The sequence below is a fragment of the Diaporthe batatas genome (genome assembly GCF_019321695.1).
Source record: "Diaporthe batatas strain CRI 302-4 chromosome Unknown Contig00004, whole genome shotgun sequence".
Classification (NCBI taxonomy): domain Eukaryota; kingdom Fungi; phylum Ascomycota; class Sordariomycetes; order Diaporthales; family Diaporthaceae; genus Diaporthe; species Diaporthe batatas.
Window position 1 is genome coordinate 1193073 of NW_025408551.1, and position 19600 is coordinate 1212672.

At 52.8% G+C, this 19600-nt stretch overlaps 9 protein-coding genes across 9 annotated transcripts; 3 read left to right on the forward strand and 6 right to left on the reverse strand.

Moving 5' to 3' along the window:
• Positions 1-1105: 1105 nt before the first annotated feature.
• On the forward strand, positions 1106-1933 carry KVR01_004112 (uncharacterized protein; the record flags this gene model as incomplete). Its single annotated transcript, XM_044784670.1, has 1 exon — positions 1106-1933. One exon carries the CDS (start codon positions 1106-1108, stop codon positions 1931-1933), a length of 828 nt encoding a protein of 275 aa, XP_044646276.1.
• Positions 1934-1982: 49 nt separating this feature from the next.
• KVR01_004737 (uncharacterized protein) lies at positions 1983-3636 on the reverse strand (the record flags this gene model as incomplete). The annotated part of the gene is made up of 1 exon (XM_044789554.1): positions 1983-3636. Exon 1 carries the CDS (start codon positions 3483-3485, stop codon positions 1983-1985), a length of 1503 nt encoding a protein of 500 aa, XP_044646901.1. The 5' UTR covers positions 3486-3636.
• A 567-nt stretch (positions 3637-4203) lies between these two features.
• Positions 4204-5452, reverse strand: KVR01_004590 (uncharacterized protein; the record flags this gene model as incomplete). Its single annotated transcript, XM_044786873.1, has 2 exons — positions 4204-4251; positions 4310-5452. 2 exons carry the CDS (start codon positions 5450-5452, stop codon positions 4204-4206), a joined length of 1191 nt encoding a protein of 396 aa, XP_044646754.1.
• A 3228-nt stretch (positions 5453-8680) lies between these two features.
• KVR01_004732 (uncharacterized protein) lies at positions 8681-9676 on the reverse strand. The gene is made up of 3 exons (XM_044784766.1): positions 9172-9676; positions 9012-9069; positions 8681-8949 (listed from the first exon to the last, which is right to left on the reverse strand). Exons 1-3 carry the CDS (start codon positions 9281-9283, stop codon positions 8874-8876), a joined length of 246 nt encoding a protein of 81 aa, XP_044646896.1. The 5' UTR covers positions 9284-9676; the 3' UTR covers positions 8681-8873.
• Positions 9677-10288: 612 nt separating this feature from the next.
• On the reverse strand, positions 10289-11494 carry KVR01_004160 (uncharacterized protein; the record flags this gene model as incomplete). Its single annotated transcript, XM_044786140.1, has 1 exon — positions 10289-11494. The coding sequence occupies one exon, from the start codon at positions 11492-11494 to the stop codon at positions 10523-10525; it is 972 nt and encodes a 323-aa protein (XP_044646324.1). The 3' UTR covers positions 10289-10522.
• Positions 11495-11982: 488 nt separating this feature from the next.
• On the forward strand, positions 11983-13563 carry KVR01_004831 (uncharacterized protein). Its single transcript, XM_044783757.1, has one exon. It carries the CDS (start codon positions 12119-12121, stop codon positions 13460-13462), a length of 1344 nt encoding a protein of 447 aa, XP_044646995.1. The 5' UTR covers positions 11983-12118; the 3' UTR covers positions 13463-13563.
• A 113-nt stretch (positions 13564-13676) lies between these two features.
• KVR01_004581 (uncharacterized protein) lies at positions 13677-14711 on the reverse strand (the record flags this gene model as incomplete). Its single annotated transcript, XM_044785089.1, has 3 exons — positions 13677-13718; positions 13783-14264; positions 14324-14711. 3 exons carry the CDS (start codon positions 14709-14711, stop codon positions 13677-13679), a joined length of 912 nt encoding a protein of 303 aa, XP_044646745.1.
• A 1049-nt stretch (positions 14712-15760) lies between these two features.
• Positions 15761-17488, forward strand: KVR01_004305 (uncharacterized protein; the record flags this gene model as incomplete). Its single annotated transcript, XM_044788742.1, has 4 exons — positions 15761-16143; positions 16204-16347; positions 16399-16627; positions 16713-17488. 4 exons carry the CDS (start codon positions 15761-15763, stop codon positions 17469-17471), a joined length of 1515 nt encoding a protein of 504 aa, XP_044646469.1. The 3' UTR covers positions 17472-17488.
• Positions 17489-17605: 117 nt separating this feature from the next.
• KVR01_004014 (uncharacterized protein) lies at positions 17606-19594 on the reverse strand. The gene is made up of 5 exons (XM_044782048.1): positions 19012-19594; positions 18598-18949; positions 18426-18543; positions 18249-18350; positions 17606-18166 (listed from the first exon to the last, which is right to left on the reverse strand). Exons 1-5 carry the CDS (start codon positions 19192-19194, stop codon positions 17776-17778), a joined length of 1146 nt encoding a protein of 381 aa, XP_044646178.1. The 5' UTR covers positions 19195-19594; the 3' UTR covers positions 17606-17775.
• Between the last annotated feature and the right edge of the window lie 6 nt (positions 19595-19600).

Consider the following 19600-nt stretch of genomic DNA (forward strand, 5'->3'; position numbering starts at 1 on the left):
TATTTAATTAAAATTCTTTAAATTTTTAATATTTAAAATATAAACCCTTTTTAAACCCCTTTTAACACCTTTTTAACACCCCTTTTAACACCCCTTTACCTTCACCTTTTAATAGCCCTTCTAGCAGCCCTTTTAGCACCCCTTCTAGCCTTCTAGCACCCCTTCTAGCCCGCACACCTTCAGGTACATTCAGGTACCAACTGAGCATTCAGATGCCAACTAAACGCTAGAAGGCCAGAAGGTAAGAAGGTAAAGGTAAAGACTACGCTCTTTCTGGCCTTCTAGCACCCCTTCTAGCCTTCGAGCCCTCTAGACTTCTAGCCCTCTAGCGTTCAGTTGGCATCTGAATACTCAGTTAGTACCTGAACATACCTGAAGGCGTGTGGGCCAGAAGGGGTGCCAGAAGGGCTACTAGAAGGGCTGCTAGAAGGCGAAAGTAAAGGGGCGCTAAAAGGGGTGCTAGAAGGGGTCTAGAAGGGGCTTATACCTTAAGTATTAAAAATTTAAAGAATTTTAATTAAATATATAGATTTTTATAGGCTTTATATATTAAAATAGATATTAGGTGTATAGAAAGAAAATATTAGGTATATGGATTAACTTGTTGGGTATGTGGACGCTAGCTCCTTAATCTGGCCATCTTCACCGTTGCTACCATCATTATGGATCCGGTGCTTTGGCTGCCGCTACAGTTGAGGTGAGAGATTTGGTAGCGTCGGAATCCTCCAGCAGCACAACTTATTGAATACAGCGGAGAGCTGACTATAAATGGTCTTTGTGACGGGACTGACAGATCTTTCAGACTGTCAATGGAGGCAGGCAGGTTCTAATAATAAGGGCTAGACTCAGTGCAGGTGGTGCTGCCAAGATCGATGTGGGGTAGGAGACGCCAGTCCCAGGTACTTGACCCACTAGCGTGCGTGCAGCTCGCAGCCGCTACTGAGGGCTGCACTTCCTCCTGACAACATTGGACAACCCCGGACGCGCGAAAACAAACACTCGAGCACCGACCCGCGACCGGACAGGACAATTCTCTGCATTCAACCCCGGTCGCCTGAAGTCTTGCACTTATTTTTCAATCAGAAGCAAGCCAGGAACATCACCAATGGAGGGGTTCCTCAAGCTCCCATTTGAGCTTCGTGAGGCCGTCTGGAAAGAATGCTTGCCAGACCCAGCCGCGCCTGAGGTCTACTTCTATAACCGCGGCGATTTTGGACCAGACTCAACAACAGACAGGGGTGGCGACTCATCGAGAGCTTCCAGGTTCAAGGTGGTTGTCGACTACATTGTCATCTTGCATGTGAATCACGAGTCTCGTTGCTTTGCTCTGAAGAGCGGCTTCTCGTTCCAATGGTTCCGGAATCGGCTGCCCCGAGTGTCCTCAGAGGTCGTGGAGCTTGTGCTACTTCCATGTCGACAGTTCCGTCCAGAGACAGACATCTTCTTCCTTGGAGAGGATCTTCTCGGAGACATGTTGAATACCGAAGACCGGCTGCGCAACGACCCCGCTGGCGTGTTCCAGAGCATTCGCCACCTTGCAATTGGGTCGTGGCATTTGACGGACGATGTAGCCATCGACTTCTGGCAGGCCGATTTCTTGTGTACTCTACCCTCGCTACGCCTCGTTTCGGTCGTATTCGACCATTACTGGGGCCTTGACGCATCGAAAGACGTCAAGGACTTCAAGAGGTTTCGCCATTTCAGGCTGGTCCCTTACACTCACGAGACTGCCATGATATGCCCCGGATCAGAGGAGGATGGGCTTGACTTCATCCCCGAGTTGGGGCTCAGGATCGTGCCGGAGTTCATACAGCATCTCAATGACCAGCTATCTTTGGTAGACGAGCACGAGGACAACGCGCCGTGGAGTGCAAAGATGGATGGATGGTTATTCCGATTCTTTGCAAAGAAGTTCATTTTGGTCCATGGCTAGATGTCTCAAATGGCTGCGACGGCCCAAGTGCCTATATGCGGTCCCTACTCTATCCTGGGAAGGGCAAAACCGCAGGGCTCTTCTTCCCATCTTTGCCTACAGCTCGAATGCCGAACTGAACAGCATCCTTCGGCAGGTCAACCGTCACAGTTCCCACATTCCCAACATCAAGACTCCGCGACCACTGCAGGGCACCACTGGGCCTCCACACGAGCTCGTAACTAGCCACGAGTGGATCATTTCCCGTCGCCCAGGTGAACTGGCTGTCGTTACCCACCACGTCCAGCGGCGTCTGCTCATTGGAAGCAGGAAAACCAATCACCTGCGAGATAGTCACATTCTTTGGCAGCGCAGGCGCGTTCGCCGCACTCCACATGGTGGCCAGGTTGACCCGGGCGACACGAGCCGTGTAATCAAAGTCAACGTACTCTACCAAATCACCATACTGGACGCCATCCTGAACTCGGACGTTTTGATGTTGGTGCGTGAAATCTTCCACTGCCTCGGTGAAGCGCACGGCAGGGAATCCCTGGGCCAGGAAAGACTGGTGGTCACCGCCCCGCAGGAACCGATCAGGCCGGTAGATAAGGGCCACTTGCATTCCGACCGACTCGGCGGCGCCCGCGGCGACCTCGGCGATGAAGCGGCCCAGGTTGCGAGCGGGACTATCGTTCTCGTACCCAATGTTCCCAATACGGGACTGGTATGCGGCGGTACTTGCGTTGGGGTACAAGATGCTCGCGCCAAACAAGCGCACCGTGTAATTGTTGATCGGAGAGAAGGGGGCGAACGAGCCCGTCCCCACAATATCATTGTTCCAATTGCCCTCGACGTTGTAGCCCTGCGCCTTGAGCGTCTGGGCGAGGTACGCGCTGCCGAGGAGGGACTGCTCTTCTCCCGCTACGGCGGCGAAGAGCAACGTGGTTGCTGGCTTGAGCTTGGACAGCACCCGCGCCATCTCCATCACCACGGCAACACCGCTGGCATTGTCATCTGCTCCGGGCGCGTCGTTCGTGTAGTCTGACACGTCGAGCCGGCGGCTGTCGTAGTGGCCAGTCACCACGTACACGCGGTTAGGGTCAACAGTCCCGTTGATGCGCGCCACGACGTTAGTGATATTGACCGGGAAGGGAACTCTGTTCGCGACGGGCTGGATGTAGCTGTTGAAAAAGACGTCCATGTTGCCCTCAGAGTCCGCGGCAATATCCTGCATCTGGCTGTAGATCCAGTCACGTGCGGCACCGATCCCGCGTGTTGAAGAGTTCTGAATCGAGAGGGTATGCCTGGTTCCGAAGTTTGCCAGCGTCGTGACGATGTTCTCGACACGTGCCTCGTCGATTGCGGCCACCGCTTCGACCAGCTGGGTGTCTGGCTTCTGGGGCGCGAGTGGCTCGCCGAGTTCCGTCACCGGCCAACTCGCATCGGCGCACGACGCCCATTGCTGTTCTGGAGGGCCGTATAAGCTGCCAGGCAGGTCAAACCAAGCTTGTGCCGATGCAGCAGGCAGTGCCGCCAGCTGAAGCAGCCCCGCAATCAAGACGTTGGAAATCATGTTGGCTACTCGACGTCGGATGAGCACTTGCTTGTATCAAGGTCCAGGACTCAGGAGTTCCATAGCCCAGGTTCAAGGGCTGAGCTGTTGTATTTATCCATTGTATACACTCATTTCGCCATTTCTTTGTAATGACGATATTGACCACTCATCCTTGTCGTCGATCTGCTCTACCGGTATCTAGCCATGGCTCTAAAAGCTCATAATTCACAAGGCCAAGGTCGCCAGCGCCAGTATATGCGGGGTCGATAAGGTTAGATCGGTGCCGAAATAGGCAGGTACGCAGAACATGCGGAGGCTTGATGGACGCCGGCAATGAGTATTATGACGGCATATCTCTGTTCAACAAATTCCGTTTCATAACAGGTCGGTGTAAAGTGTAGACATGATCATGAGGGTCAAGTTGCAGTGACGTGCGCGAAGAGATCAGAGTGCCAGGAGTTGTGTCTGTGAAGCTTACTCTGGGCCTTTAATATTGGAGCTTGAAACGATGAAAGTTAAATGCCCAATCGGGACTGAACAAGAGACCGGTTTTCCAAGCTTCCAGGTGTGTTCCTGGCCGTGGCACCTACTACGGTGTCTTTACTAACACCCCAAGCTACTTCAGTAATGAGTTGTAGGTCGCTTCGATTACCGAAAACGGTATCGTGGGATCGAGTACGCCCCAACTCCTTGACGCCTCGCTTTTGAAGTGGCAGATAAAAACCCTTTCGTATGTCTACTCGTCTAACAGGAACACGTTGTGCTCAAGAGCACGAGCGTTGATCTACAAGCCAGGAAGTCAGCAAATAATTATACACAAGGCAGGATAAAAAAGCACTTACTAGCTTGCTGCTCACGTTGCGCAGATCAGTCACACCAGCTTGGGCACCGTCGTGGATAGTCTCATTCTTGAGGATCTGGATGGCCTTCCTCACTCCGTCGACACCAAAAATGTTTGCAAACATGAACGGCCGGCCCATGCCGACCATCTTGACACCCAGGGCGAGCAGCTTCAGGACGTCAGTGCCATATCGGATGCCCGAATCGGCCATAACCTCCACCGTGGTGAACACCTGCGGCGCGTTGCGGTGGATCTCGTAGGCTATCTCGAGCGACGAGGGGCTGTGGTCGAGCTGGCGGCCACCGTGGTTGCTGATCCAAATCGCGGGTGCTCCTTTCTCAATAGCCAAGAGTGCATCCTCGACTGTGGTAATTCCCTTAGGTATAACGGGCAGCGAGGTGTGGTTGCGAATCTCGTCGTAGAGGTCCCACGTCAGTGCCGATGTCACGCTGTTGGCGTTGGTGGTGTCGTAGCGGGCGGCTCGGTGGCGGGTCGAGTCGCCGGGGGCATCGATGGTCCAGACGAAGGCCTTGACGCCGGCGGCTTCGGCGCGGGCCATGGCGTCCCATGTGACACTCAGGTTGACATTGGAGTAGATCTGCTGGAAGACGACCTGCTGGCCGTTTAATGTTCCGTTGTGCTTCTGAGCCTGGATCTCCTCGATGGTCTTGGTGGCGTAAAGGGCGGCGACGTAGAGGGTCTCCTCGGCGGCACTTGCATCGACGAAGTTGAGCTCAGCGCGCTCGGGGTCGGAATATCCCGCTCGGGCTGCCGGTGAGATGAAGAAGGGGGCCGAGAAGTTGTAGCCTAGGAAGCTGGTGGGCAGTGTCTCCTTGAGCTTGGACACGTCGTTCAGCTGGCGAGGTCTAAACTTGACCTGGCTCCAGATCTCCAGGTTGTTACGGTAGGACCATTCACCTCCGTTTCCGGTGCGGTAGAACGAGTACTTCTGGTTGTCAAGATAGTGTTGAGCGGCCCAGTCAAAGTCTGGAATGCCTCGCATGTCCTTGAGCAGAGGAAGCTCGCCATCTGTGTAGTTGGTGCTGTAGAGGTAGGTCTCAAGACCTGTGTCTGGCTCCTCGAGGAACGGCCGCTCAGCCAGGACGGCGGCGACGAGAAGGCTGGTCTGAAAGAGCGAACGCATTATATGAATGCTTGATTTTGTATATAAGAGAAAGAATGTGTGATATCGGGTTGAGCCTGGAGCAGAGACCTCAGAATCGTCTGTCTGAAAAACCGGTCCTGCCGGCTGCTTTATGAACCTTTTTCAAAGGTTGTTTCTGATGATCATACCTAGGTAGCTTCCATTGTACTGCTAGGTACTGTTGTGATTGCAAAGCATTATGGAATTCGGCCCACGGCACGAGTAATGCACCAGTGTCCCCGTTATTTACTCTTCCCCAGTCTCAGTCCCACGATGCTCTACATAGTGGCATCCTCTGGGCCCCTTAATCGGCGCCTTGCATGACTTGGATGAGGCTTCATAGCGGCCCGATTGGGCAAGCCGAGGCACGCGGCCCCGTCGGACTTGGATACGTCGTGATAGTGGTGGATTCCACCAGTCCGAAAACGGCTTATGTGAACACTGTTGCGGAGGGCAAGGACTGTGAGGCTCATCTCGTCGCTGAGCTGACTTCCTATATAAGCTTAACTGGGATCCACGACGATGCTACCCAATGATTGCATCTGCCTTGGCACAACTGTCGCCAGGGGTGTCATGCATGATCCTTCTCGCCATGTGAGTGAGTTTGGATGCGGGCGACTTATGTGATTGGTTCTTTTTTGTTTTGTTTTTTGGTTGAACGTGGGATGAAGCTAGGGCCGCACTGTTCGAGTGCTCTTGGCAATCATTTTGGATATGCGCGTTATATCCGACGCAGAAACACCTAATACTCGATGTGGAATGTCGGTCATTTTTCTTGTTTCGAAACAACCAGGGGGATAAGGTTCAATGATCCTGCGGGGGCCCCTGAATTTTCTCGGTTGGACTGATCAACTCGGATCGGTGGATATCCCGCCGAAGCCTGTAATGTGCTCCCTCCGCCCTTGATACCATCAGCCCTGTCCGGCGCTCGGGTGGTTGCCGGACATCCTCGAGGCGATCCGGAACCAGGGCGCTGGCTAGTAATATAGCGTCAAGCAATTTTACGCGATCGGCTAAGTGACATTCAAAGTTTGACGTTGCCGACGGGCTCCGTTCCGCGGAAGCTGGTGGTTTGGTGCCGACGGAAGACCAGGAAATCATGATTCGACTCGGTCACTTACTCGCGAAACATGGACACTGCCAATTTCGAGAGTGGTGTGGTCAAGTGACATTTATCCCTGTAGCTCACACAACATTTAAATATAATATTTAAATGTTACACTACCTTTTTCTATATTTAAATAGAAGCCTTAAAATTATTTAAATATATCCCTAGACCCTAACCTCTAACTCTAACCCTAACCACTAACCCTAACACTAACTACTAACCCTAACACTAACTACTAACTTTAACACTAACCCTAGAGGGTTCTAAGACGGATCCGTAGAAATTCTATTAACTACTAGCGCAATAGACCGCTCGGCTAAAAGACTATAATAACTAATTTGATAATTGGCTATTCTAGTAGTTTATAGGCTTAGTTATAGTACTAGATTGTTATAATTCCCCTTAAGGCTTTATAGAGTATTTAAATAGTTTAGAGATGGATTAGGTACCTATAAAAGGCCTGAAAATCTGTTAAACAGGATAGGTATCTATAGTATACTTGAGCTACTTTATCAAAGTAAACGGCCCATCTTAATATTGCAACCATAGACTATAAATACCGCACCTACTAACCTACCAACACCCCAAATAAAATCTTTTTAAACATAGGGGCTCAAACCCACACCCTTTAAATTAATTATTAAGATAGATCCATAAAAATTTTATTAACTGTTAGCGCAATAGACTGCTTAACCAAAAGACTATAATAACTAATTTAATAATTGGCTATTCCAGTAGTTTATAGGCTCAGTTACAGTACTAGACCGTCACAGGTTCCCCCCTAGAACCCCCCTCTAACCCTAGTATATTTAAATATATAAAAAGGTAGTACAATATTTAAATATAGAAAAAGGTAGTGCGATATTTAAATATAGATTTTATATACTTAAAGATTTAAATATAATATTTAAATGTCGTGCAAGCTACAGGGATAAATGTCACTTGACCGCATCCCACCAATTTCGACGCTAGGAAGAATGCAACGCGAGCTGCAACATCACCCTGGGGCATGCACGTGTGATTTGATCTGATAAGATCTTGACTAGCATTGAGATAGCTCTAGGTGACCTCGTCCCAAACAATCTTGCTCATTCTGTGGGCGGCCCCTTGCTGCCCAGGTGGACAAGCCCCAAGCCGCAGTGCGTCAGGTGTAGGTGAACAGGTTATTCCCATGACATCCACCACTCCTCCCTGAACGGATCGTATGTGTAAGGTACCCGGATTGTGGCTACGTACAGCTTGAAGCTGTGGGGCTACGTGAATGAGGCCAGTCCGGGGATCCGGTCCTGACTCATTGGCCAAGAAATACCACCGATGGGAGACCAGTCTCGCTCTCGAGTCCTAGGGGCATCAGTCGCACTCCTCGCAGAATGAATGGTGAAAATACAATATTCAGGAATCGATTTAGAGACTTATGTGCTGCGTCTGTGTACTATCACCTGCTTTCCACGTGTGCAACCTTGGAACTTTAGAATCTACCACAATCCGTAAACACCCGGGGGTCATCATAATACACTAGCGGCCATTCAATGTTGTCAATGTACCTTGAGGTATGCGGAAGACCAATCCGAGCTCGAGGCGATCTCAATTCATTCATGGCAAGGTAACTTATGGGTGTATTCACACCGCTCAAAACTTAGTTCTGAAGAACATTTGCTCTTGGACACCAACACATCTTAGAAAGCCGAGCGACATCCCCTCGCAACTGTTCGGAGAAATAGAAGTGAAAGCGACGAAATACCTACATCTTATAATTAAGAGTCCCGAGGTCACGTTCAAGTTGGCTTTTTGCATGTACTTGGAGATATTGATAGTGGAGGTTATTGTGGCTGGGCTGGTGGCACCTGGATTCTAAAATAACTCAGCCTCCAAGTCCTTCACCTACCGCTGCAATAAACGTAACACTTGGAATCCATTTGAAACAGAACTTGAGTTGTGGCATTCTAATAAGGGGGAAACGAATGTTGGTGGCAAGAAACCTTGAGATATCATGGATAACTCGAAGACTGTGAAGGTAAATTAACAAAGATGGAAGAATCTTGGGCCGGGGCATAGTAAGATGCAAAGCAATCACGACTCAAACTATTGTCATAGCACAGTTGAGTCTTTGAACGAGCCAGCAATCGGGAAGTGGTATCAATTTGCTAGTGCCAGTGGTTGGCGTGAAATCACATTGGTATCTTTGCTTTGCCATTAACAAACGCGACCTCGTCGCGCCCGCCCCAGCCCCAAATCACCACGGAAGCGGCAGAACGTCCAAGAAAATCCGTCAAGCCCAAGGTCCCTTGCGACCATTTGATGCCGTCATGTCGTTTACTTCTTGATCTCACCCAGCTTCTCCGCAGCCGCAAACTGGGACTCGACGGGGAGGTTCTCATTGTGCATGGCACTGCGACGTCGTCAGCGAGGCACATCATTGCATGAATTTGGTAGAGAGGGTGGAAGACATACCCCTTCAGGCCAGCCTCGACGTGGCTGAGGTCCTTGGTCTTGTTGCCGTCCACGATAACTGTTGCATGACAGGTCAGCGTGCTGCATAAGACAACACTTGAGAGCATAGGTAGAGCAGTCATGTGTGGATTGCAACGGGAGGGTTGGTATCATTGCCTACCGTTGAAGTCCTCCTTGAGAACCTGCTTGGAGTGCTCCTTGGCTTCAGCAGAGGTGTCTGGATTGTGCAGGTTGGCCTTGTGGCCGCCGATAACCTGAGCTTCAGAAGGCATGTTTGCAGTGTTGGATTTGCTCGAGAGTGGATGATAGAGATGGTCTATTGAAGGCGTGGTGTCTGGTCTTAGACTTGATGACGAGAGGTGGAGAGAAGTGGGTAGATGGGATGGGATGGAGAGGAGGGGTCGGCGATGTGGAATTTGGAGACGGGGACTCTGAGCTCTATTTCAAATGCTGGCAGCGATTTGCTTCCTGCCTCGATTGAATCCACCAACGTTCAAGTGTCCCATTTGTGTCTGGTTGCCTGGTGCAGCTTGCTGCCTTGAACTGACGTCACTCTTGTTTACATGGGGAGCAGCACTTGAGGCAAGCAGGCAGGAGCAGAAGCAACTGCCCCACAGCTCCGGACAGCATCCGCTTTGTTAGTGTGACATAAGTGCGGAAATGACGTCCATTCTGGGCAGCATCTTCCCAATTGTCTTGAGGGGTTGCACATTCTGACGTGCCTTGCGGTCTCACGGGCTGTGATGGACACCTGGTCTGAGACACATGTGACATCTCATTGGCTGCCTGCCTGGCCGTAAACAAGAATGGGGTCGCGTTTGACGTGGCGTCAGCGGCGCCATGGTCGCGATGACATCTGCAAGTCAATGCGTTCCGCCGCGGCCCTTCCCCTCCACTCAAGTGCTGTCGATCAGGGTCTGCCGACCAGGATTTGATCTCCAACATGAACCCGGTCAGGCTGCTTTTGTTCGATTCTGTTCCGTAAGGCACTTGGGACGCGACTTTGACGCGACACTGGCATCCATGGATGCTATCACACAGTACCTACATATGTAGGTATCGGGGTTTGCCTGCTTGTGTGGGCACAAAGCACCTGTTTCCCGTCCTTTATTACCCACATTAAACTTATACACTGACCGAGCTCGGATACACCTGCAGCGGGCGTTTGTGCCACAGCAAGTTAGCGCTCTAGTCCCATCCAGTCATCCTCGGGCTCCCACGATGAGACACCACCGAGCCTGATCCCTTCAAGTTCGAGACGCGTTGTTCACGCAAGCTTTGGGGCCGTAATCCCGGGCTATCAACAATACTAGAAATATATAATTAGACCACGGAGTCGTAATGCTGCAGGTGCTTTGGATGTTTTGCAATTGTGTATTGACTATATTATTGGAGAAAGGTCATCCCATATAACAAGATCGACGCTGCTACCCCAGTGCCCGTCGGAATAGTTGAGCCTCAACCCGTCGTGGTCCTTCAAATTGGTTCAAGGTTTGGTTGCGGCCACAGTCTCACTTGCGGCGGTCGGGACCCTTAAGCCCATGAACACCAATCTTGAGGAATTCGACATCCTCTTCAATCGCCTCCCTGATCTCCCCAGACTTCAACTCATCAACATCCCACGATGCCCAAACGAAACGCCCGTGCAGGAACTTAGCCTCTGGAGAAGCGAGCCAGACCGCCTCAGCTCCGGGGAGCGAGATCTCATCGAAGGGCAACATGTTTTGAGGGACGCCGGAGTCTTCCCAGCCGCCGGAATAGACGGCACCGGGGTGGAAGCTGACGACCTGGACCTTCTCGGGGTCAACCTCTGCCGCAATCTTCTGGATTAGCAGTGCTCCAGAATTCTTGGTCAGTGCGTATGCGGGGACCTTTGCGCCGATGATGGAATGAGACTCCTCGGACAGGTGGATGGAATTGGTGGCGACGTTAATAAGGACCCTTTGCCCGTCGCCGCTCTGCTTCACGAAGGCCTCGGACAGCATGAGCGGGCCGTGGACATTGGCCTCAAACATGGACCAGATCTCGTCAGATCCGAGCTCAAGGAGCGGTGCCAGCAACGAGAACTTTGTGGCGTTGAGCACCAAAACGTCAACAATGATGCCCTTGTCCTTCAGACCCGACCATAGATCTGCGATCCCTGCCTTGTCTGTGATGTCGAGGGTCTGGTGGATGACTTTGGTGTCCTTTCCGGCCTGCTTGGCTACTTCCTCGATGGCTTTAGCGGCATCGGCAAGAACATTAGCTCTGCGGCCGACGATGATTACATGCCTGGCACCGGCCTGAGCGAAGGACTTTCCGATGGACTTTCCGATGCCAGTACCACCCCCTGTGATAAGAACCGTACGACCATCTTGGCTTAGTTCAGGGCGAGAGGGGTCGATGGAAGAGTAAGAGGCACGATGGACGGTCCGGGTGAAATTCGTCGTGACGTTAGCCCCCTGCTCGATGGTCTTTTTGAGAATATATTGCAGGTCGGCCATTTTGATTGAACTCTTCGTTTAGGATGCTTCCAAGTTCTACTAATATAATAACACAAATAACCAATTCGAGCCTGTTGTAGTTATTGTTGATTACACTGTACATTAAAGAATCGATATCTTCTAATCACCCGGGGCAGCGTTCAATGTTGCCCTCGGAGCAGTGGTCTTATATCCCCCGCGAAATGCACCTGTCCGCAGCTCGAGGTACCAATCTCGGGCACAGGATGCGAGTTGGTTTCCTGTATTGGCCCATCGCGCAGACCAACGACGACAAATCGTTCTGTCGCTTGGTTGTTGGTCGGCAGAAATGCGGACTGTCTGCGTGGGCCAGCCCACGGGCGTACCCAAGCCTTTAGTAGTGGTGCAATACAGCTGACATAATAGGGCCGTTGGTTGTGAAGAGAAGCGGGCACCAGCCCCGAAGAAGTTTGGCGTCCACTTCCAAGGTTTGTCAGACGGCGGGATTTATGCTGCATTCAGTCTGTCTTCACTTGGTCCGTAGGACCATGGGCTTGGTGCTTACGAGGGCCGTTGTCGGTCTGAATCCGCTGCCCTGGAACCTTTTGATTTCTCACCAAGAGACATTTACCCGGGTCGCTGCCGAACACCTGCATCTTTCTCGCGATGGGTCCGATCGATATGACTGTTGAGAGCAAGGCTTGCTTGACATGTGCCCGTGCCAAGAGAAAATGTGAGCGGCAGATACCAGCCTGCCGCAGGTGTCAGTCCAGAGGCTGGCGTTGTGAGTATCCGACGGCGATTTATGAACCCCCGGGCCGACCTCAAGTCCAACAACGACTCGGACTGGGCACCGTCTCGGACGAACCCTTGCCCGACCTTCTTTTTGATTCGTCCGGAGACATGATAACCATCGACGGACTTCTATCTCACAGCTTGGACGCCGTTATTGGGAACCCGAGCAGCACCCAGCCCGGTCCGAGATCCCACCCGCATCCACTGCCTTGGTATCTGGAGAAGGGCTCATGGGATGTTGACCACATGGCATCAGCACATAGCGCGGCACCTTACTGTAGCACAGTGCTGAGAAGCTACACAGACCATGCCAAAGAATGGCTGACCCGCTGGGTCGAGACCGGTTGTTGTCCTTTTATACATCAACAAGCGTACAAACACCATATGCCACGATGCGTCCAGGATGCGTTCACCGCGCTGTCAACGTACCAAAATAGAAAGGAATCAAACAAAGCCATCATCACTTCCCTTCTCGAACAAAGAGTAAAACAACTATTGGCAGATCAGCCACATCCACCGCCAGGTACTACCAGCGACGACGATGCAGGGGCGGTGGCACTCGACACCTTCGAACACCTAGCTCGTGTCCACGCCCTCCTCACATACCAGATCATTTGCCTGTTCGACGGCGACATCCGCCTCCGGCACGTCGCAGAGACACAGATACCAACCCTGAACTCATGGCTGCGGCAGCTCGTCGCCTCCGCCCAGCACACCGCCGCCCAGGGGCCAGAGGCGTTCGCCTCCCCAATGGTAACCCCGCCAGGCTACCAACAGGACCCGCTCTCGCAAATGGCAGAGCATATTGGCGGGCAGAACAACGGCGATGGTGAGTGGGTGGGCCTCGCGAGCTCCCTGATCATCCCCCAAGAGGACATCGCCTGGTGTGCGTGGCTGTTCGCCGAGACCATCCGCCGGACGTGGGTCGTCGCTACTGGCGTGCAAACCATATACCTAACGCTGCAGGTCTTGTGGGCGCCGTGTCCGGGTGGGTTGCCATTTACCACCCGGAAAGGCGCTTTTGAGGCACCGTCTTCGTTTGCCTGGGAGACCTGTTGTGAGGGTCACAAACAGGGCATAGACTTTGTACGAAGGCATGAGCACCGGTTATTTGAGGAGTGCAGGCCGGAAGATTTGGACGAGTTCACAATGAGCCTGCTGGAGATGACCTACGGCGTTGAAAAGATAGAGCGGTGGAAATATGGGAGACAATGATAGAGAGAGATGTATTCATATAAGGAGTGATGTAGCATCCTCCCGTGGAAAATCCACAAAGATAGAGTCCTATATCTAATCAATTATTGTAATTACCCGAATTAGAGTTTGTGCTTTCTATTTCACTCCGCCATGATCAATCCAATCGTGGAAGGGACCCCCTTTCCTATCGTTACTCGTGCGTTCTAGTCGTTGCAATTGTTCCATTTGAAAATTAGGTGCAGTGGACAGACCCATCTGAGTGGGTGTGGCAGTTCTGGGTAGCATTAGAATCGAGGTGATAACGGTAGAAGCCTTTGGAGAGACGCAGGAACACATACATCTGGCAGCGTAGTCTCTGACGCAGCTGATTCCGCACCAGTTGTTGTTGCGGTACTGGTAGCACTGGCAGAAGAGGACGTTTCCGTGGGCGAGGGGGCTGATGCTGAGCTCGTCTCCGTGCTGGGCGGGCCACTTGGGCCAGGACAGCCCTCGCCGGGAAGGATGATGTCGTACGCGTAAACGTCCAGGGCAAAGTACTGCAGGCCGTCGGAATCATGGGTGCTGTTTGGACTGTTGTTGGCAGCAGACTCTATGATCCCTTCGTATCCCTCGGAGTAATGGTCGATGTATTCCTGGCCAAATGCGGGCACGTGGTAGAGACGGTGGAGCAGGTCGGAACCCCAGTAGAGAAGGCGGGAGTGTTCTCGGACATTGTAACCTCTCGCGCAAAGCGTGGAAAGAGGGCGTCGCTCAAAGAACGAGGTAGGGCAGATGACTGTCTCCTCAGTTGCGTTGTCGCCTCGCCAGTGACCAGCCCAAGCTTTGTCACAGAGTCAGTCCTCTGCAAGTAACACATTAGACAGGACTCGAATTACTCACTCGGCATATTTTGGCAGTTCAAATCCGGGTCATCACAACGGAAGAGGGCATTTTGCTTGTTTCCGTTGACAATGGTGTCGAACGCACCAATGACCTCCGGTGTAGGAGCATTCCCAAAGTATTTGCGGTAGAACTCACTGCTGCTCCCCCAGCGCAGGACGTGTTCTTTGGCATGCTGGGCGAGTGCTACCGCATCGTCGAGACCTTGGCGAAGCTGAAATGCTTGGGAGGCGTTGCAACTGGGGTGAATACGAAACTCAGTGACAGCTCCCGCATTCCACGGCTGCTGCTCGGTGACCTCAAAGGCAGCCTGTCTTCCACCGAGAGACGTTGGGGCCGCTGACACCACGGTCAGGGCGGACAAGGTGAAGACCAGCGAAGAAAGCATGCTTGGCTATTCGTGACCACCTGGGCAGACTTGTGAGTATTGGCTGAGGATGGTCGCTCTTCTCTACTTGTCACATTGCGAAAGGTCCAACAGCATTTTATACCAAACCACATCGTAGACTTCGGAATGCATTTTCAGCTCATCGTGAGGGGATCCAGATGTCACCGCCGCCCACCTTCACCCCCAAGACCGTGACCATGCCGAAAACAAGCCATTTTGTTATCCGACAACCTTGGCAAGAACCCTGATGGCTCTGCAGTGCAGCCAAAGGTGAGGAGATTTTCTATGTAGAGCCTGATCAGGAGACCGGAGAGGGGAGGGCTCTGAAAAAACCACGCTTCCCAACACGCGCAGGACACCGAGGAGTTGGCATGACAGCGTCACTAATCGCTGGGCAGCAGACCAGCGACCCGCGGAGGCCCCACTAGGGACATCACGCGATGACGGAGGGCAAGAACTAGGGGCAAGAAGCAGCGTGCTCAGACTTCCAGGTTCCTTCGAGGAAGCTGCCCGGCCCTAGGGCGGCGCCGACAGTGACGCGGGGGCAACAGAAGTGGGCAAGGGCAGCCGCCGTCGGTGTTGAACGTCAACTGGTTGAGACCACCTGGGCAGGGAACAGAAAAGTACTTACTTACCCAGCCCCCACTTTATGAGGGCGATGTGGGAAGGATGTGGATGTTCATCCCATTCAACACATTGAAGTTCCCGCATCTGAGGAAACCCATACGTTATGAGTGATATCGAATGCTGGTGTTCAGCTCTCCGCCAAGCAAAAACCGCCGAGAAGCGACCCCCATAGATCACTTGGCGACGCGGCGCAACACAGAACCAGCGAATGGCAAGCCCTCCGCCAGACCATAGAGGTTCTTGCATATGCTCCCACGAAGGCTGGGCAAACCGAGTGAGGAGATTTCGCGTATGGCCCCCGTCCACCACCAGAATCACGGGCGAGGAGACTCCGGCATGTATTATTTTATAGGACCGTGCCATCAGTCACTAACACTCACAATGAAGCAGATATGTGCAGCACATCCGCCTGCATCAAGATGATGATGTCTCTTAAACACTTATCCGCGATCGCCCTGCTGTGGACCGTCTCGACACGAGCACCGCTCGCACGCGGCCAGAGGACAACATACACGGGCTGCCACAACCACACCGAGGCCTCCTCCACCGTCGAGTACTGCTTTGGCCCCGATGGCGCAGAGACCGCCCGCGCGACTCATGCTCTCACCGGGTCGGCGACCCTCCCGCTGAGCGTGAGCGCGTCAGCTACTGCCGAGCCCCAAACCACTGCTGTGACAGGATGTCATAGCCACGAAACGGCCGTGTTTTGCATCAACGGAGCGGGCGAGGAGGTGCACGTTGAGGCTACTCCGACAGGAGAGGTCCCTCCGGCTTACACGGGCTGCCATGCGCACGACACGGAGATGTATGAAACATCGGACGAGATCTTCGATTTTCCTTTTCGTGATAACTAATGGCTATTCAGGTTTTGCATGGACCCCGATGGCAACGACGTCGCCGTTCATGCCGAGGGCGAGGCTGCGGAAGAGGGCCATGACGACTCTCACGGCGGACACTCCCATGACGAAGAGTCAGAGGAACAGAACTGCCACTTCCACGCCGGCGTTGAGTATGTTCTACCCCATCCTGCTGATTCGTCTATTGCTCACACTATTCGCAGGCATTGTGTCGGCGGTGCGAGCGAAGAGGTCTCTTGTGGCCTCCGTGAGCGTGAATACAATGTGGGACTGCGGGTTGGTTCGCTCTTCATAGTCCTCGTCACCAGCGCCATCGGCGTCCTCGCCCCCCTACTGTTGCACAAGCTCGTGATCGGGAGCATCGGTGCCAATATCCTGATGGCCGTCAAGCAATTCGGCACTGGCATCATCATCTCTACGGCATTCATCCACGTGAGTCCATATCCACCAAACCATCCATCCTGTGCACATGTGACCCCGTGCCTCCTGTGCAAACACTTGAGCTGAATGTGTGCAGCTTTACACCCACGCAAACCTAATGTTCACAAATGAATGTATCGGCGACCTCGGATACGAAGGGACCACCAGCGCCATAGTCATGGCCGGAATCTTCCTCTCATTCCTTGTTGAGTACATCGGCCTCCGCATCGTTGCCGCGCATGCAGCTCGAAGCCCGCAGCCCCCCGCCGCACCCGTCATCGGAGAGCAAAGCAAGAGCGACTCCAGCAGTCCGACCCCCGAGGCGAGTCGGACGGCCTTCGAGTCGCTCGACCACCATCATGTCGGCCCGAATAGCCACCTCTCCGTCCTGGTCATGGAGGCCGGTATCCTTTTCCACAGCATCCTGATCGGTCTCACGCTCGTCGTTGCCGGGGACTCGTTTTACCAGACACTCCTTATCGTCATAGTCTTCCACCAGTTCTTTGAGGGTCTTGCCCTTGGTGCCCGAATCTCCCTGCTGCCGGGCTCCATCTTCCCGTGGAAATTCGCCATGGCTATCGCCTTTGCTCTGATCACGCCAATAGGGATGGCCATCGGTATTGGCGTGCTGAACACCTTTAATGGAAACAATCCCAGCACAGTCATCACTTTTGGTACTCTCGATGCGTTGTCTGCTGGCATTCTCGTCTGGGTTGGGGTGGTGGACATGTGGGCGAGAGATTGGGTGATCGAAGGCGGCGAGCTCCTCTCGAGCGGTATCTTGAAGACACTTGGTGCTGGTATATCCCTTTGCGCTGGCATGATCCTGATGGGCGTGCTAGGGAAGTGGGCCTAGCTGCTAGCTTTCCCTCAGATCCTCCTCGTCGATTCCGCCATCTAGCTCTGAACCAAGGCCACGACGACTTGTGGTGAGCTCGCCGGGCTGCGGTGGACCTCGAACCTCTGGAAGTCATCAGTGGCGCCACGCCATGGAGTAATAAATCATCACATTATGAAATACACGCTAGTACACGCTGAGTAATATACATGTATAATTCCAAGGGATTAAAGCCCTTCGATAAGAGCAACTCCCGACCTTGGGGGTGCTGGCTCTGGGCGCGCAACGTCTGTCGCGACGTTGACTCCATGATTAATACCCCTCACTTTCGGGTATTCACAGGGCTCCAATTTTTACTCGAATTCGTGTCCTGGATGGGTAGTTCGAACTCATCCGACGTGTCTCGTGATACGGGAGGGCCTCGTGTTGAAGGCTGCAGTTCAAAATCGAATTCCTGGGAGACCTGGCCACGAGGTACGTAGCTCTCGCCCTTTTGTGCAGCAGACTTCTCCGCGGTGACGGTCGTTACTGTCACTGAGTATGTCCCGGCGCTAGGGTCAAATTTGTTTTGTGATAGGGTCGTCTTCGCGTTTTGTGACGAGCGGGCGAATGTGAATGTCTTGGAAGATATCGCAGCGTGAACTTCCTGTAGGAATGGCCGCAAGACAGGAATGCATTGCACAATGATAGTTCCGGTAATCTCAGCCGAGAACCTGAGAGTGCTGTCAGCACATTGGGTCTCTGAGACTGCGGCTCAAGACGCCGGGGGATCTCACGAGTGAGGGATGTACTTACCATATCATGGACGTGCCTCTTCGCCAGAAGTAGAACGCGTCCTTGTCTCCGTAGACGTCTCGTCCCACCCACCACGTCCGAACGGCAGACATGATGGCAACACTAAATCGTTCTCAGTATCAATATCATTGCATGTGCCAACGAGTAATAGTATCCTCCTGACATGGGTACACTTACAGCATTCCTAGGCTCATCGTCAGAGCAAGACCAACTTTCTCATATTTCCGCATGCGCAGCTTTCGAGTAATGGCCCACGGAAAGAGTGCAAGTACAAAATCCATCAGAATATTATAGACTGGTGGCGCGTTCAGTAACCATGCTCAAGTTTTCCTTCAGCGAGGGCACTCACTGTTTCCACCCTCCTTGAATTTGTCAAGGAATTTAGAGTCGACGCAGTAGTGCGGTCGGTACCACACATCGTAGTCGGTGTCATTGCACTGCCTAGCCCACTGAAAGATGACCTTGATGAACATGTATGAGTTCATCGTGACGATGATGAACCACAGGCAGTATTGTTGCCATCGTTCGGTCATGCGAAGCAGAGAGACGGCGAATGCTGTCTTGGATATGGCTTGACCAACGAGAGTCCCACACGATGATATGTTGATGAGGATGTGCATGCGGTCGTCCCACTCCCCCTTGGTGACATATCCGGTCGCGAACTCGACGGTGATCAGGACGTCGTTGAAGATTACTATCAGCTGTAGAGGATATTAGAATAGGCTATCGTGGATGATGAGCAACCCCAGTGGTGGTAGCATACCCAGGAGAAGATGAGTATATGGTCATCCCACCACAGGCCGTGTCTCCGAGTGATCTTGCACCACAGGCGGGCAGCCAGGAAGAGGGTTGTCGCTGCGAAGAGAGTCCATAGCCCCGCGTTGACCTCCTTCGTGGGATCTACCAGCACCACATCGTCCTTGAAACTTGCACGTGTTGAAAGCATTGTGGCCAACGGACGGATGCAGATATGTCGCAAGCGGCTAAAGGACGAACATCGATCGAGCTGGGCTGTGCTGGACTGGACTTCACGGGACTGGGAAATGCAGGCTCGTGGGGACTCTATGTAGGAGACATGGGGCCTGGAGATGACTTATCCAGGAGCCACCAACGGTACGGGGGGCCAAGTGACATACCGGCCTGCGCCCCCCGTGGATTTCATAGAAGTTTTGTGTCTTGCTTCAGCGCGCCCGGAGCCGTGGCTAGTACCCACAAGTATCGTCAGCTCATCCCGGAGGCGTCAGTCTCGGAACAAAACACCTTGCGAGACATGACTCGGAGCCAGGGTTCCGCCAGGCCAAGGCAGCCAGGGCAGCTCGGTTGGGTACCAAGTTGATTGTGATTTCGTTGGT